At 34.7% G+C, this 16,937-nt stretch overlaps 1 protein-coding gene across 2 annotated transcripts; it reads right to left on the bottom strand.

The window, feature by feature from the left end:
• Positions 1–3,938: 3,938 nt before the first annotated feature.
• On the bottom strand, positions 3,939–15,970 carry LOC109073619 (cornifelin-like). Of its 2 annotated transcripts, none has more exons than XM_042759684.1 (4): positions 15,838–15,970; positions 9,978–10,104; positions 7,687–7,832; positions 3,939–4,349 (listed from the first exon to the last, which is right to left on the bottom strand). In XM_042759684.1, the coding sequence occupies exons 2-4, from the start codon at positions 10,072–10,074 to the stop codon at positions 4,221–4,223; spliced, it is 372 nt and encodes a 123-aa protein (XP_042615618.1). In that variant the 5' UTR covers positions 10,075–10,104; positions 15,838–15,970; the 3' UTR covers positions 3,939–4,220. The 2 variants fall into 2 exon arrangements, with proteins under 2 accessions (XP_042615618.1, XP_042615619.1); XM_042759685.1 differs by having other exon boundaries at positions 9,978–10,076; positions 15,838–15,921.
• Between the last annotated feature and the right edge of the window lie 967 nt (positions 15,971–16,937).

The following is a 16,937-nucleotide window of genomic DNA, read 5'->3' as shown; positions in this document are numbered from 1 at the left end:
TTATGTTATTGTTATTTCACACAGAAAAGATGTGCTATGAAAACTATGATGCTGTGTTTCCTCTACATTTATTTACAATTCAAAGTTGAGGATGCACCAACTGATACTTCATACTCACCTGATTCTGGAGTGTATGTTGAATCAAAAGTAAGTGAATGCCTTTGTATATGCAACATTAATTAGATTTTCATACTCTTCTCTATGATGTCGGATAGGATCAGATACGAGACAGTGTTTCTAACATCATAACCACAGGAACTGGCTGGATTTCTTGGTTCCTTTTCAAATGGAAGATGCCCATTTCCTTTTCTAATGGTGGAGCAGCTTCCTAAGTACCTTTAAAACCACCAAATTAAATTATATTCTGATGAATCTGTAACATCAAATCTAGGGATAAGAAAAAGTAAAAAGCAAAATGCATGGAGAATTGAGGCAGATTGATGAGGACAAATCAAAAAGGATAGTTGAGTATGTTTAGGTTTTGCAGGAATGGAGAGGGAGAGGAATACTGTACAATTAATAGTGTAGCTGGGGAAGAATAGGATAGCAGGACAAGACTTGACAAGAGTTTTGAATGATGGCATAATGATGAGAATGATGATGGAGAAATAAATAATGAGAGTTGATGAGGAAGTGTAACTTTAAATGTCTTTTTAAGTTCATTTTTGAGTAAGATTTTTTAAGTCTCAAGTCGTTATTATTATTATTATTTCCTTCTCCTTTTGTCTTCCTTTTACAATTTCACTTTTATTTAAATTTTCTTGTTTATTACTAATATTTTCCATTTAATACTCTGATGTATGGAGCACTTCAAATTCTATTTATTTATTTTACTTGCTTAAAAGCCAGTCAATTTCTATTTATAAGACAACAATTTAAAATGTATTTAAATAACTACATTATGTGCATATTTACTTTTGAGTTGAATATATTATTAATTAACAAATATGTAGTAAAATGTTTCAGTCATTAGAGGGGGTTAGATTCTTTTGCATTTTATGTGAATAAATCATTAAAAAATATAATTCTGTCTGTGGCAAAATTTCTACTTGCATACAGTTCCTGTACAGCATGTGGAGTCCATGCCTCAAATATATATTATTTTCCTTAAAAGTAGTTTGTTATGGCCACAGACTGTACATTATTGGTCTCAAGTCTCAAGCAAGTCACAGTTACTATGTGTAATTTACATAAGATTTCATTGCTGCAATCTGCAGTGCTTATACCAGACACAGACATATGAAGCAGAGCTGAATGCAAATTTTTTCATGTCCTGACAAGTCTCTGAGGCAGCCAACATATTTGTTGACCTACCTAGAATCACACCACATGTTTAAACTAATCACTTGCAAATAACTGACCAAATAAACAGTTAATCATCTAATTCGAACAGTATGATTGATGCAGTATCCTGTGGGCATGTTTCAAAGTCACCATATTTTGGACATAATCCTAGAATGCTTTTATGTTCAATGAGTTAAAATTCTGTGTCAGTTACTCACCCTCATGATGATGATGTTTGTTTTTATTTTGCTACATAGAAAAAAGAAATCACAGGTTTGGTAGGACATGAGGGTGAAATGAAGGTGAGTAAATTATGACAGAATTTTCATTTTTGGTGAACTGTCCGTTTAAATGAATTTAACAGTGGAAGTCATTTGAATTTAATCTGTGGAAAATAACTGTATATATGGATTCAGTAGCTGAATGTGTTTTAGGAGAGCGGTACAGATTGTAAATAATATACAGTATGTGCGTTTCTTCAAGAAAAACATGACTCTCTTGTTTCGTCCATTTTGCCCAGGCTTGAAAGGCTGCATGTTTTCTGAAAAACAAGTAATTTCACAGAGCTTATCTTGTTTTATCTAGACCAGGTACTCTCCCACTCTCTGCACACATTTCTATTCTTTTTCTCTCTCCCATGCAGCGGTGGAGAGCGCGCGTAAGAAGCCATGGGGGTGACAGCCTCATATATATATGTATATCAGCCTTGCTAATTTCCTGAGAATAATGGATGGTCTAATGGCGCACTTCCAAACGAAAAATGAAGATCCACAAACAGTAGTCCATTATTAGCCTGCAAACACAAACCGTGTTAAGTGTGTGTGTGTGTGTGTGTGTGTGTGTGTGTGTGTGTGTGTGTGTGTGTGTGTGTGTGTGTGTGTGTGTGTGTGTGTGTGTGTGTGTGTGTGTGTTTGAGGTGATGCACAGTGATGGTGCTGTGCCAGTGCTAATTTCATTTGTAGTCTGAAAAGTAGTCAGGCATAAATCTAAATTCTGGGTCAAATAGAGGGAATATATAAGACTACAGTGTTTTGGGTTACAGGAACTTCTCTCACTGCCTCAATGTCAGTAGACTGAAAGGAAGCTGTCCAACAATTTAAAGTGCAGATAACTTCCGTTTCTCATGAAACGAAACTATTTCATGTGGTTCAACTGTTCAAACTGCTCAGATGTAGGATAGTGATTGTTCTTAGTTTGCCTCTGTTGTTCTCAGTTTGTAGACGCCATTTTAGTTCTTTCTGATGAATTTGGTATACTGAGCCATTTTCATTTCCATGTTTTGTTCAGGGCGCAGAATGCAATCTCTGTGTTGTAGTGATCTTTTGCATGTAACTTACACAGCCAAACCTCTCAACCATAATGACACTGCTGTCAATGTATATTCCTCTTACTATTTCATGCTTGAGATTTTTGGATGATTTTTTTTATTTTTTTGAAAAGCAATAATTTTATTTGAATAGTTGAGTCTCTTCATATTTTTGTTATTATCATTAATGTACATTGGAATGTTTTGTGTTCATCATATGCTATTTTGTTTTTTTATTGATAATTTTAGTGTTGTGTGTGTGTATGACCATGTGCACCATCTATATATGAGTACTGGTCATGTTTTATTGACAGGTTATCAGTACATTTAAGGTAAAACCTGATTTTGATTGTTCAAGATTGGTATCTTTAGATTATATGACTTAAAACATATGGCTATAGATTATACATATATAAACATCTGTTATATGAAATATCTTATTCAGGGCATTACTAAATAAAAACAAATGTAATTTTTATGATCCCACTTACTATTATATTTTTTAATCATGCAACCCCGTAGCTCCGCCCATACTCATGTGACAATCAGTTGACACCCTGAGATCAAGAGAGTTCAGACACAAGTCCTCAGAAAAATGCTCAGAAAAGTTCCAATGAGAGTTGGACAAAGTGCTGAGTGTGTCTGTAAAGGGAGAGTTGGAAGGGCGTGGAGGCATCCTGAGAAACACACTGCACTGTGTCTCTATAATTAGTGCATGCTGTCGATTTAATGTTATATTTTTAAATACTGTATGCTATCACAAACAATTGAGCATCCTGTGGATAGTAGGGGGGCACAAGGATAATCTGGGGGCATCGCGTCCCCTAGACCCGGCTCTGGTGCACCCCACTTGAGTTGGTGCAATTCACAAACTGTGTACTGTGCACATAGGGAGCAGCGATACTGTTCACAGAGCATATTAAATGTATTCGTATGTGTATTTTTTTAAAGTCTTTTTCCGTCTAAACAATGTCCTGCAAAGGTCAGAAAAAGAGAGAGTTTAAAGACTTAAAAAACAAAGGTTTTCCTCTAGCCAAAATCAACTGTGGCTTGACAATAGATCTTGCTAAACCTACTGCGACTAAAAAACAACAAAAAACAGATCTTAAAACACAAAGAATAACAAAACAAATAATCATCACAACATAAAAATAAAAATTTTTAAAAATTTACTACAACTATTTAAAACAAGCAAAGCAAGTATGCAAAGTATTTTGCAACCATGAAATACCATATTTAAAATTCTGAGAATACCATATTTAAAATTTTTATTTGCATTTGTGAACATCACTTTTATATAGAAATAACACTTTACACAAAGAAATATGACAACATTTTTATATATAGATGGTGTCACAAACATCATTTATTTCATGTCACATATATCTGTTGTTTCTATTTTTTGTAATTTTTAACAGAATGAAAAAAGTGAGTTACAAACATCTGTGTATTGGTTGCAGAACATAAGAAACTTATAAAAAAAACATTGTAAAAAAAAGCCACACAGTGAAGCCTACTACATAAGAGACTTTGCTGTTTACATTATCACCACTAGGTAGAGGGGGCATCAATTTTCATCACCTGCATGACTTTTTGCCCATACTACCAAGACTCACTGCAAAACAGATCTCTAACTGTGTGTGATTTGTTGGGTGACTACACTGCCAGAACGAGCACGAATCTTGATTTCTCGAGACATCTGACACCAGGCACAAGGATAACAGAAGCAGAGAGTGCAAAAATCATCACAGCAGGAACCCTGAGGAAGAAAGTGTTTTAATAATACCACTTAATTCATATTTGTAAAACATATTAGTATTAGTTATTAGTTTGTTAGTATTAGTTTAAACTGGCTTAAACAAACACAGGTTCTTGTCACAAAACCCACACTAACCACTTTTCTAACTGAATGACATATTTCCTGTTTTTGTCTCAAGTGTTCAATATGGTGTGAAGACAGCAATACTTCACACTTTAAAATAATCTTCAAAATGTCTGTTAAGTATAGTCTCTTTGTAACAGATGACACAGTTTAATTGTGGTGCTTCTAATTAAGTGATAAAAATCAGTTGCAAATGTTTTAGAAAATATACATACCTCTGCACCAATAAAATATGCTGCACTTTGTTTTACTCAAAGATTTTGTAATATCTAATCATTTAACTTGCACTGTAAGTTTTATATTGCATAATATTGCATAATTTTGAGGCATGTGAGTTCCTGAGAATGCTGGAATAAGGTATACATTTCATTTCTCCACACTGAGGTGGTATTAGAGATAGAGTTGATTGAAGGTCCCTTCACACCAACAATACTTTCAAAGATAACTAGATGAATAAAGTTTTGATCAAACTTTAAGGTTGGCTTGAGAAAGCCTAGCCTGAAAGTTTGAAGCTGTTATAAAAGGTTGAAGTTTGAAAGTTTAGGTTTAGAAGTCCTGGAAACCCTGTATTTTTATTGACATGGTAAAGAGAATCGTAACATTGACAAAGCATAATACGATAATAATGTCTGTCCACAATATTATGAAATGAATGCTTTAATAGATTATGACATTTGTTTGTGATGTTATGTTGTTTTTATTGTCTATTGGCCAGAACTGTACTCGGACGGTCAATTTGATCAACAAGATCACAGCACATCTCAATTCTCACAAGGATGTGTCCTGCGTTCTCGGGTCCTTCTGAGTTCATTCTTTCAAAGTACCCTATCAAGATGGGTCTCTACGAGAATGCAAATTTGTTCTTTGCTTTCTTGGAATTGAGAAACAACCTTAGACTCAGAATTAGAAGAAATAGTCACTCTGAAAGTGATTCTGTGACATCGTTACTCTGTGCCGTTATGGTTACAGATTTTCACATTTAGAACCATTTTTAAAACATTTAAAACATTTTTGTTGTTATAGTGCTACTTATCGTCCTTGGTGTGACTGGGTCTTTAGGCCACTTGAGAGCTGCTATCTGCTAAAGGTTAATAATTCAACCTCTTGCTTTAACTTAATGAGGTCTTTAATTATAAAGAAAAGACTACTAAATGTTAAACTAGTGCACACTTCAAAAAACAAACTAAAATCAAAGGTCAACTGATGCATACCAGAAGCACCACTTACATTCTAAGTGAAAGTGAAAGTTGTGACATTTGCCAAGTATGGTAACCCGTACTCGGAATTGGTGCTCTGCATTTAACCCATCCAAGTGCACACACACAACAGTGAGAAGTGAACACACCATGAACACACACCTGGAGCGGTGGGCAGCTATCCAGCACCCTAAGTAGACCACAGGCTAATGTGAGAGGATTACTGTGGGTCTTCTATTCCTGACACGATTTTCTTAACTAAGAAACTGATTTAACAGTTATTCAGGTGCATTAAGTAAAGCATTCACATGAAGCGACACATTCAAAATAGCCAGCTATTGTGAAATAAGTTAAAGTTCAGATGGATTGGCTTCACATGGAGGCTAAATGGCTATACACATGGCTAAAGACTAAAGTCATAGTACATTTTTTAGGAGCTCCTTCTGCCAGTAGGTGGTCACTGTCTTTGCCACTGAAGAATTCATTCTAAATGACTGATTAATTCCGAGAAGAAGCAGGTGACTGTCTTTAGAAATGGGTCACGCAATCACAGATTCACCCAATTCATTCAAACGCGGATTCATTCTTAAACAAAACACCGCTGTGTTTCTGAGATGCTCAACACAACGGTTCTGTTCTGGCTTTGTTTGGAACAATTTTTCATTGGCCAAATAGAGCAAAACAGACAATATAGTGTTAAAAATATAAGTCACTTCTGTTTATTGAAGTATTATATATAATCAATATTACCTTTGCAATCGTGCTAATATTTGGGGAAAACTGCATTCTTGAAAACTGCATGCGTGACATTACTATATCGTATTTTATAAATATTAAAATCATAAACTCTTTAACCTTGTAAGGACACAAAAACAATGTTCAATCACTGAATTGTAGCCTGTCGTACACAACTTTTTCACATTTGCTCTGTTGACTAAATTTGTGAAAAGCACCCATTAGCAGTTTCGCAATGTGCATTTTGGAAGTTGTAGTTTTTATTTTGATTGTATTATGCAAGTATTTATGAGCTTCGATTGTGTCACTCGCACCAGAGGCCCAAATATATTTTCACAGTTGCAAGCAGTTTTTAAAACTTTACATTTTACAGTTTTACTGGTTTTGAAACAACTGCCACGTCTCTGTCTTTCACTGGGAACCAATTTCACAAACATCTGTTCTTCAGTTCTTCAAAAAACTGGAAGTGGGTGAATTGTATCGGGTGGAAATGGGGAAGTGAAATCTTCCCTGTGGTTATCATAGTGAACTTGTAGTTGTAGTAGTTAAAGTATTAAAGAAACAGATAGAAAATAAGTTATTGTTTGTTCCTTGTATACAAGTATTCAAGGACTCTTTAGAGACTGGCATAACATCGGTCACAATGGGACAGTTCACCAAAATATGAAAATTCTGTCATCATTTACTCACCCTCATGTTGCTCCAAACCTGTATGACTTGTTTTCTTATGCAGAACACAAAAGAACATATTTCAAAAATTGTGTCTTTTTGGCCATTTACAGTGAATGTTTTGAACCAATAATGTTCTGGACCCACATTAAATGGACATAAACAGATTATTCAAATTATTCTTCAGTTTGTTTCACAGATTACAAATCATTATACAGGTTTGGAACAACATGAGGGTGAGTAAATGATGACAGGATTTTCATTTACTGCTAAACTATCTATTTTAGATTGTACACATGCAGCCAAACACCTGAGCCATAAATGCAATGTGACTAATGATGTCATGACAACACTATTTGGAGAACAAACATAGTAGCCTGCTTTACTAAAGTCATGCTTTTAAGAACCCTCCCAAAAATAATATATTTTATATTAAACGATAATATATATAGTTTCATATTTTCTGTGTGCACACTAGCACCAGTCTATTAGTCTTTTTTCTATAAATCACCCTTCTCTCAATTGCACGTGTGTGTGTGTGTGTGTGTGTGTGTGTGTGTGTGTGTGTGTGTGTGTGTGTGTGTGTGTGTGTGTGTGTGTGTGTGTGAACTCACATTAATGTTATATTGCGCTCTCATCTTCTGACGCAGACAGCAAGATACCACCATGCAGCAGTCCAGCAATGGCATGCAGAAACACCAGCCAAACTGAGATACAGTCTGACACTGCATACAGGGGAAACAGCAAAGGCCACAACAACCTGAAACACACATGAGGGTTGTTTTAGTTCTGGGCCTGCAGTAAATTTATAGAGGAGTTCTTTAACACCTTCGTCCAAAGTTGAGGTTGAACAGATCATGCTGGTGCTGCATTTTAGCACTTTCTAAAATATTATCAATGCTATCTATCTATCTATCTATCTATCTATCTATCTATCTATCTATCTATCTATCTATCTATCTATCTATCTATCGACCTACCTACATATTTATTTTTCTGTCTGTCTCTGTGTGTGTGTGTGTGTGTATGTGTGTGTGTGTGTGTGATAGACTGATATATTTCAAATGTTTATTTCTTTTAATTTTGATGATTATAACTGACAACTAAGGAAAATCCCAAATTCAGTATCTCAGAAAATTAGAATATTACTTAAGACCAATACAAAGAAAGGATTTTTAGAAATCTTGGCCAACTGAAAAGTATGAACATGAAAAGTATGAGCATGTACAGCACTCAATGCTTAGTTGGGGCTCCTTTTGCCTGAATTACTGCAGCAATGCAGCGTGGCATGGAGTCGATCAGTCTGTGGCACTGCGCAGGTGTTATGAGAGCCCAGGCTGCTCCGATAGTGGCCTTCAGCTCTTCTGCATTTTTGGGTCTGGCATATCGCATCTTCCCCTTCACAATACCCCATTGATTTTCTATGGGGTTAAGGTCAGGCGAGTTTGCTGGTCAATTAAGAACAGGGATACCATGGTCCTTAAACCAGGTACTGGAAGCTTTGGCACTGCGTGCAGGTGCCAAGTCCTGTTGGAAATTGAAATCTGCATCTCCATAAAGTTGGTCAGCAGCAGGAAGCATGAAGTGCTCTAAAACTTCCTGGTATATGGCTGCGTTGACCTTGGACCTCAGAAAACACAGTGGACCAACACCAGCAGATGACATGGCACCCCAAACCATCACTGACTGTGGAAACTTTACACTGGACCTCAAGCAACGTGGATTGTGTGCCTCTCCTCTCTTCCTCCAGACTCTGGGACCCTGATTTCCAAAGGAAATGCAAAATTTACTTTCATCAGAGAACAACTTTGGACCACTCAGCAGCAGTCCAGTCCTTTTTGTCTTTAGCCCAGGCGAGATGCTTCTGACGCTGTCTGTTGTTCAAGAGTGGATTGACACAAGGAATCCGACAGCTGAAACCCATGTCTTGCATTCGTCTGTGTGTAGTGGTTCTTGAAGCACTGACTCCAGCTGCAGTCCACTCTTTGTGAATCTCCCCCACATTTTTGAATGGGTTTTTGTTTCAAAATCCTCTCCAGGTTGCGGTTATCCCTACTTGCTTGTACACTTTTTTTTTTCTACCACATCTTTTCCTTCCCTTCACCTGTCTATTAATGTGCTTGGACACAGAGCTCTGTGAACAGTCAGCCTCTTTTGCAATGACCTTTTGTGTCCTGCCCTCCTTGTGCAAGGTGTCAATGGTCGTCTTTTGGACAACTGTCAAGTCAGCAGTCTTCCCCCCTGATTGTGTAGCCTACAGAACTAGACTGAGAGACCATTTAAAGGCCTTTTCAGGTGTTTTGAGTTTTAATTAGCTGATTAGAGTGTGGCACCAGGTGTCTTCAATATTGAACCTTTCACAATATTCTAATTTTCTGAGATACTGAATTTGGGATTTTCCTTAGTTGTCAGTTATAATCATCAAAATTAATGTAAATAAACATTTGAAATATATCAGTATGTGTGTCATGAATGAATATAATATACAAGTTTCACTTTTTGAATGGAATTAGTGAAATAAATCAACTTTTTGATGATATTCTAATTATATGACCAGCACCTGTATGTATATATATGTGTGTGTGTCATATCGTTCCACCTTTGCCTGCATCTTAACATTTAAAGGCCATAAAAACTGTGGTTAAGAAATAAAAGCTGCACTAAAGTTAACTAGATGATCTTATAAAGTCAGTCTACATCAATGCTCTATTTTTTCATTTTTTAAAATTACATATTGTGCTTTAACAAAACATTGTGCCTACTTTTTGCAGTAATTCCCAGCATTTCTCTGGAACTCTAATTTCATAACCTCAAAACTGGTTTGGGATCAGGTAGGATTTCACATTCAAACAAGTTAGAACATATAAAAGGGAACCACGAGTCCATGGGTCAATAGGTGACTTACAAGTGCCCATATCAGAACAGCAGTCACAGACGCCTGTAGTCCAGGTACCAGAGGAGAGATGTTGGGTTGTCACAATAGTAGTAGTTTGTCCTGCCATGACTGCAAGTGAGGGAGGGAGGAAGCAAGGCTGGGTGAGAAAAGGAGATGAAGACTGTGAACTTTAAAGGGGTCATATGATGCGATGTCTATGTCTATGTCCATGTCTATGTCATGATGTGGGAAGATTTGCATAATGCCGCCCAAATGTTCACGCAAAGAAAGAAGGCGTAACTTTTATTCTCGCTGTTGCCACCGCCGCCATGTTGTGGAGACGCTGTGTGTTTTGTTGTGAAAGTGAAACTACTTTGTTTGGTCTTCCAAAAGAGGACACAACTAGAAATCAGTGGTTAAGTTGTATTTACAACACTGTTCTGGAACAGTTTAACCCAAATATTCAGATGTGTGCAGCGCATTTTACGGAGGATAATGACTGTTTCCTGGAAGAGTAGCCTACAATGCCGGTGTCTGTTCCTATAAAGTGGGGCAATTCCAACTTCGCAAGAACAGTCTGGTGCTTCTGACTCACAGTCTGTAAGTATGTTTACATATTTACTAGGGGTGTGACGAGACACTTATCCCACGAGACGAGGTGAAGACACAAGACTAGGTTCACAAGAACGAGACGAGATGAGATTTTTAAACTTTTTTAAAGAAATTCTCTGTGATTAAATATTGAGGGAAAATCTGTCTTTTATTTAACTGAAAAACACAAAATGCAAAAAATGTAGGTGCATTTTGAAATCAAATTGTACTTTATGAAATTAAACATCTATTTTAATAAATTTTATTCAGGTATAAACAACATGTAAACACTGCAAAAGGTTTTGCCACAAACTCAACTGACAGGCAAGTAATTGCACAAAATGATATAGTATACATAAAAATAAATAATAAACAACACAAACAATATCCCTTTAAAATAGCAGTCAGTCAAGTTTATTATTTAGTAAACTGATTTCCACTTTAATTGAAAAAATATATATTTTCCATTTATTTTTTTCTCAACTCCTTTTTAATAGTATATACATTTTCACATCAATTTATTAAAAGTTTAACAAAAAACTATGAAATATTTTATTTTTTCTCGCCATATTATTTATATCTATTATTGTTGCCAAATTCTGTGTTTTAGCATGTCTAACTATTTTAATGCATAACACAATTTAATGTATTCATTTTATTTTTTCTTAAAGTAGCCTTGTGATTTTTTCCCCCCTCAAAATTCTGTGTTGTGTATTTACATTTTTCTGGTTATCAAATGAAGTCATAAAAAATTAATTTAATCATTCATCATTTAATTATTGAAATTTAAGCAAACTTTATTTTTTGGCAAACAAAGGGGATTTACTATTAAAATTAAAACATGGAAGAAATGTTGTGTGATTAATCCTTTAAAATAATGTTTGTTTCATTTTAGTAGTAGTAATACTAGTAGTAGGCTGTGTATATTCTATTGTCGTTAGTGCAAACCGGACTTTTATTTTGACGGTTTGCCGTGAAAACAAACGGTAAATGATCGTGAAGTGACTCTCAGAGCAGTTCTGGAGATGTTGTTCATGTGTTTATGGTTTACATCCTCATTCAGTGAGACGGCAGACGATGAAATCACCGCGAGCGTCACGCGCGCTTCAATGTGTGTGTGTGTGTGTGTGCGCGCGCGTGTAAACCGCGCGTCTGCACAATTCATTAACAAAGACAGGCAGAACATGCAGGATTCGTATTTTAATCGACTTTTGCGGCTTTATATTTACAGATACTAGTTCATATCGTGATTTTATTTAAGTGTAATGACCTATTTTTGGTTAATTTATTCAAAATGTGAGAAATTCCGTGACATTCCGCGTTAAACTATGAATTCTGTTTTTATGACTGGATAAACATGTAAGCTATAAACATGTTTTTACTGATGTAAAAATCTATGAAATAATAATAATAATAATAAAAAAATTTAACTAAACTAAACGAAAATGAAAAATGTTTTGTTGGCAACTAACTAGCCTATAACAAAAGTTTAAGTTGAAAATAAGTTTAAGTTGAAAATAATTTTAAGTTGAAGTACTAAAAAAAAATTACAATAAAAACCAAAAATAACTAAATTTATTTTTAATTAAAAAAAAAACCTAAACAAAATGCCTAAAATTGTAACAAATTAAAATGAAAACAGAAAATATTAAATCTAATTTTATAAATTAATATAAAACTATATTAGTATGTCAGTGATACTAAAATAACACTGAAATAAATAAATCTATTTAATTATTCATCCATTTATTTAGTAGCAATTTAAACATCATTTACTTAGTTTTTATTTTGTATTTTGTAAAGCTGCATCTAATTTATGATTGTCTCAGGGTTATTATATATATATATATATATATATATATATATATATATATATATATATATATCAATACGTTGCTTGAAATAAAGTAAATGTTAACTGAAAAAAAAATACATTACAAACAATTTTATTTTATTTCAGCTAGTTAACAGGGCACCATTCCTCATTTACATGTAGTTTAACTTGATTTACTAAAATAACTAAAACTGAAATAAAAATTAATTAAAATTTTAAAAACTATAAATATATACTTAAAAACTAATAAAAAATGACAAAAACACAACAAAATTACTAAAACTTTAAAAGCAGAAAATATAAGAATTTAAGATATAATAGTATCTCACTGATACTAAAATATCAACGATCTGTCCACGAGATCTCGTCACACCCCTAATATTTACTGATGATTGAAACGAAAGTTTTGAGCAGAGTAGAGTAGTGCTTGCTGTTTGTCGTTTCTCCAATCACAAATGCAGACATGGGTTTTACATTTACGCGGCGCATAAGACCCCTTAATCGCCTACGTCACCGCTCTAGCTGGAGGCAAAACATAAGGAAGAACTCATAGCAGGCGCGCTAAAAGTTTGAGGTTTTGACTTTAAAATGTCGTCTTGTTGTGTTTTTGGCTGCCAGAATAAAAGGAACAGCACTTTTGGTTCAAAACTAAAGTTTCACCGGATCCCGGTCGACATTCATTCACAGAAATCAAGAAGACAATTGTGGTTGAATGCAATACGGCGTACAGACTAGACAGAGACGATCATAAATAATGCTCGTGTTTGCAGTGCACACTTCATATTAGGTAAAAAAAATCTATGCATATGTACTGGTGTGTGTTGGTTTTATCTAGTACAAATCAGCAAGTTTATGTTTTATAGGTGAAAAGTCGCCAACCTTCAGCGCACTAGCTAGCTTAAATGTTAAACAAAACATACAGCGATAGATGTGTGTGCCATCCTTTGAATGGTCTCTTAAAATCATCCACATTGCTAATCATAGTTAGCCCAGCGATAGGTTACATTAGACAATAAGCCTTGACAAAATTCCCCAAACCACCCGAAATTAATTCATGTTGTCTAGGAAATATCCAAAACCTGGTTAAAATGTTTCCAATGAGAACAAGATACAAGAACTACAACAGGCTTAGCTAAAAATAAATAAATAAATAAATTAGGCTACTGTAATGTTATCCACTCGTCTTTATATTTTGGTCAGATAACCAGTTTGGTCAGTGAACTACGGAAGAGGATTAGGGCCAAGCAATAATAAAAAAAAATAAAACCATCTCGAGATTAAAGTCATTATATTGCGAGATTAAACTCATTAAATTTCGAGAAAAAAAGTCGAAATACAATCTTGAGAATAAACTCATGAAATATCGATAATAAAGTCGTTGTGTTTCGAGATTAAACTCGTTAAATTTCGAGAAAAAAAGTCGAAATACAATCTTGAGAATAAACTCATTAAATATCGATAATAAAGTCGTTGTGTTTCGAGATTAAACTCGTTAAATTTCGAGAAAAAAAGTCGAAATACAATCTTGAGAATAAACTCATTACATTACACGCCATTAATGGCAATGCCGTACGGTTTTAATTTATCATAGCTGTCCAAGTGCCAGAGTGCATTTGGGTGAAGCCAGCGAGAACCTTGCATGTTGGACAAAAGCGAGTAGCCTACATTGCGCAAATTGGACTGATTTTTTCTTCTAAAAAGACCTAGCCGCTTGCAAATTCTCTTTAAAGTTCGTGTGCTAATTATTATTGTGTCATAATTAGTTAAAGTTGATTTAACTTATTTCTTTTTTACTGAAAGAAAGTCTAAAATATAGCTTGACTAAGTGATCCAACTCTGCCATGTCCTCTATAGGCTATGCAATGAACACTGATCGAATGCGTTATTCTCTACATTTCATTTCGACTTTTTTTCTCGAAACACAACGACTTTATTCTCGAAATTTAATGAGTTTATTCTCAAGATTGTCTTTCAACTTTTTTTCTCGAAATTTAACGAGTTTTTTTTCTCGAAACACAACGACTTTATTCTCGAAATTTAATGACTTTATTCTCAAGATTGTCTTTCGACTTTTTTCCTCGAAATTTAAGGAGTTTTTTTCTCGAAACACAACGACTTTATTCTCGAAATGTAATGAGTTTATTCTCAAGATTGTATTTAGACTTTTTTTCTCGAAATTTAACGAGTTTAATCTCGCAATATAATGACATTAATCTCGAGATGGTTTTATTTTTTTTATTATTGCTTGGCCCTCATCCTCTTCCGTAGTGAACTGAGTGATCAACTGAATTAATTGATAAATGTATGCTAACTCCCACTTTTTTATTATTATTTTTTGTTACGGTACCGCAGAGTCAGTGACTGTACATATTCGGACAGTTCCGAACCTTCTTCTGCATCCACGTTTAATAAATCCCTCCTAAAACGTGCTAGTTTACGCTTGTCTACATTGCGTCCGCGCCTCTTTTTGCCTCCAGCTAAGCCCCGCCCACCCGGAGACGTTGCAATGTTTACAAACTTTTAAGGGGTCTATACGCAATGCGTAAAAAGACAGTACAAGTCAATAAAATCTATAATTATGTCCCCACTGGATGCGACAAATGCCTCCTTTGTAATTGGTTTTATTGTAACATTTCCATCACACACTTGAGGAATTCGGCCAATCATAATGCACTGGATAGCTGGCCAATCAGAGCACACCTCGCTTTTCAGAATGATGAGCTTTGTAAAAATCGACGCGTTTCAGAAAGGCGGGGCGTAGAGGAGAAACAATACAGTATGTACAGTATGTGGAAAATAATGTTTTTTTTTTAAACCTTAAACCGCATACACAACACATTGCATTACACAAAATACACAAAATAATGTTATTTTTAGCAACATCATATGACCCCTTTAAAAAAGGAATCATGCTTTAATCGTTAGAATGAACTTCAGGTTTAGAGTTGCCAACTTAGTTGGAGACTTTTTTTTTTTTTTTTTTTTACTAATTTCCATCCACACATTCTCCAGTTGAAATGTAAACTGAATTCCGAGCTTGTCATTGACTCCCTTAAAAGTTATAGAGTTTTGAACGTGAAGGTTAACTTTACAGATCGTTTTTTCCATGATGAGATTAATGAAGTGGAAAATAACTGTTGGACAGTTTAGGAGATAAAATCGGCCTACAAAACTTAATGAAAATGTAGGCTACTCTTATATTTATCCATTAAGTAACATATAATGCGAACATATTTTTTAGATTGTGTGGTTATTGTGAAAGTAAAATATATCGGTAATTAAACAATCGAGACTCTGCAAGGTCTCATATAAATCATTTCGCATTTAGCACTCGATCATTTAAAGAAACAAATCCTTATTATTCATTTATTTAGGTAAATTTCGCTGGGTTTTTGGTAAGATTTTTTAAGACAAATATAAACTAGAATGAAACATTTCGACATCTTAAATAAACGAATGATCTACCTTGCTTTCAGTAGCGGTGGTGGTTTGCAGTGAAATGAAACCAAACTCAGAGCGAAGATGCTTTATGCTTCAGTTGCTTCAGCGTAATTTTCCGTTTGTTATCTGGGCAGCATGAAAAAAGGAAGGCGTGTTAACAAGAGGGGGACAGAAACGAAGTAGTCTACATTTACTTGAGTATTTTATTTAAGCACACTTTTGGAGCATCTGTAGCCTACTTAACTTGAGTATTATTTTTTCTGGAAACATATGACTAACTTAAATACATTTGAAAGACAAATATTTTACTTTTCACTCCAATTCATTTCTATCAAGGTCCTCGAAGTAGAAAGTCGATAGCAGCTTTCAAAGTCCGTGGGCGTCTTCTTTCTTCTCTTAAACGTGGCGGGGTTTTTTCTTCTTCTTTTGTTTTGTTTTTTTAACACTGACCGGTTGCAAATGTGAAATGTGATATTTATTTACTACAATTCAAAGTTAATATGGTAGTAGATACAATATTTATTGATTTTGCTAAATTGTGTAAACGAAAAAATTACAGAGCCAACAGAAGAACTGATGTGCATCCCGGTGTTTGACTTTTGGCATTGCACTGACTGTTCTTATATGACATCAAAGTACCACAGGAGCAATTTTTTTGGAGGATTTTTTTTGTTAAAGCACTGTTGCTGTTGTAAAATTATATAGCTACAGTGATGTTGCTGGATTTTAATTTTATCAAATGTGGATGAATAGCTTCACGTAGATGTGCGCACACACTATGGCAAGCCGTTTTAACATTTAATCCGTAAACCGCACTATTATCTAATTTAATGTTACTAGTACTTTTTTACTAGTATCTTTTCCATTAAGTACTAGTACTTATTCATTAACTACTAGTGCTTATTGCTTATTCTTTAGGTACTAGTTTCTTTTGTAAAGCTACTACTTATTCATTAGAGTACTTAATCATTAGATATTAGTACATTTTCTGTAGAAAAGGGCGGTGTTCTGTCAGTTTGTGCTACCCTGTCAGATTTTGCTACCTCCCATTAAAACAGTGGGTAGTAAAATTCCACAACGAAAAATGCTACCGGTAAAATTATGGTTTATTAAACGTCTACACC

The sequence above is a fragment of the Cyprinus carpio genome, chromosome A7 (assembly GCF_018340385.1).
Source record: "Cyprinus carpio isolate SPL01 chromosome A7, ASM1834038v1, whole genome shotgun sequence".
NCBI classification, from domain to species: Eukaryota; Metazoa; Chordata; class Actinopteri; order Cypriniformes; family Cyprinidae; genus Cyprinus; species Cyprinus carpio.
Note: the sequence above shows the minus strand (reverse complement) of the source record. Positions and strands in the feature narration are given on the sequence as shown.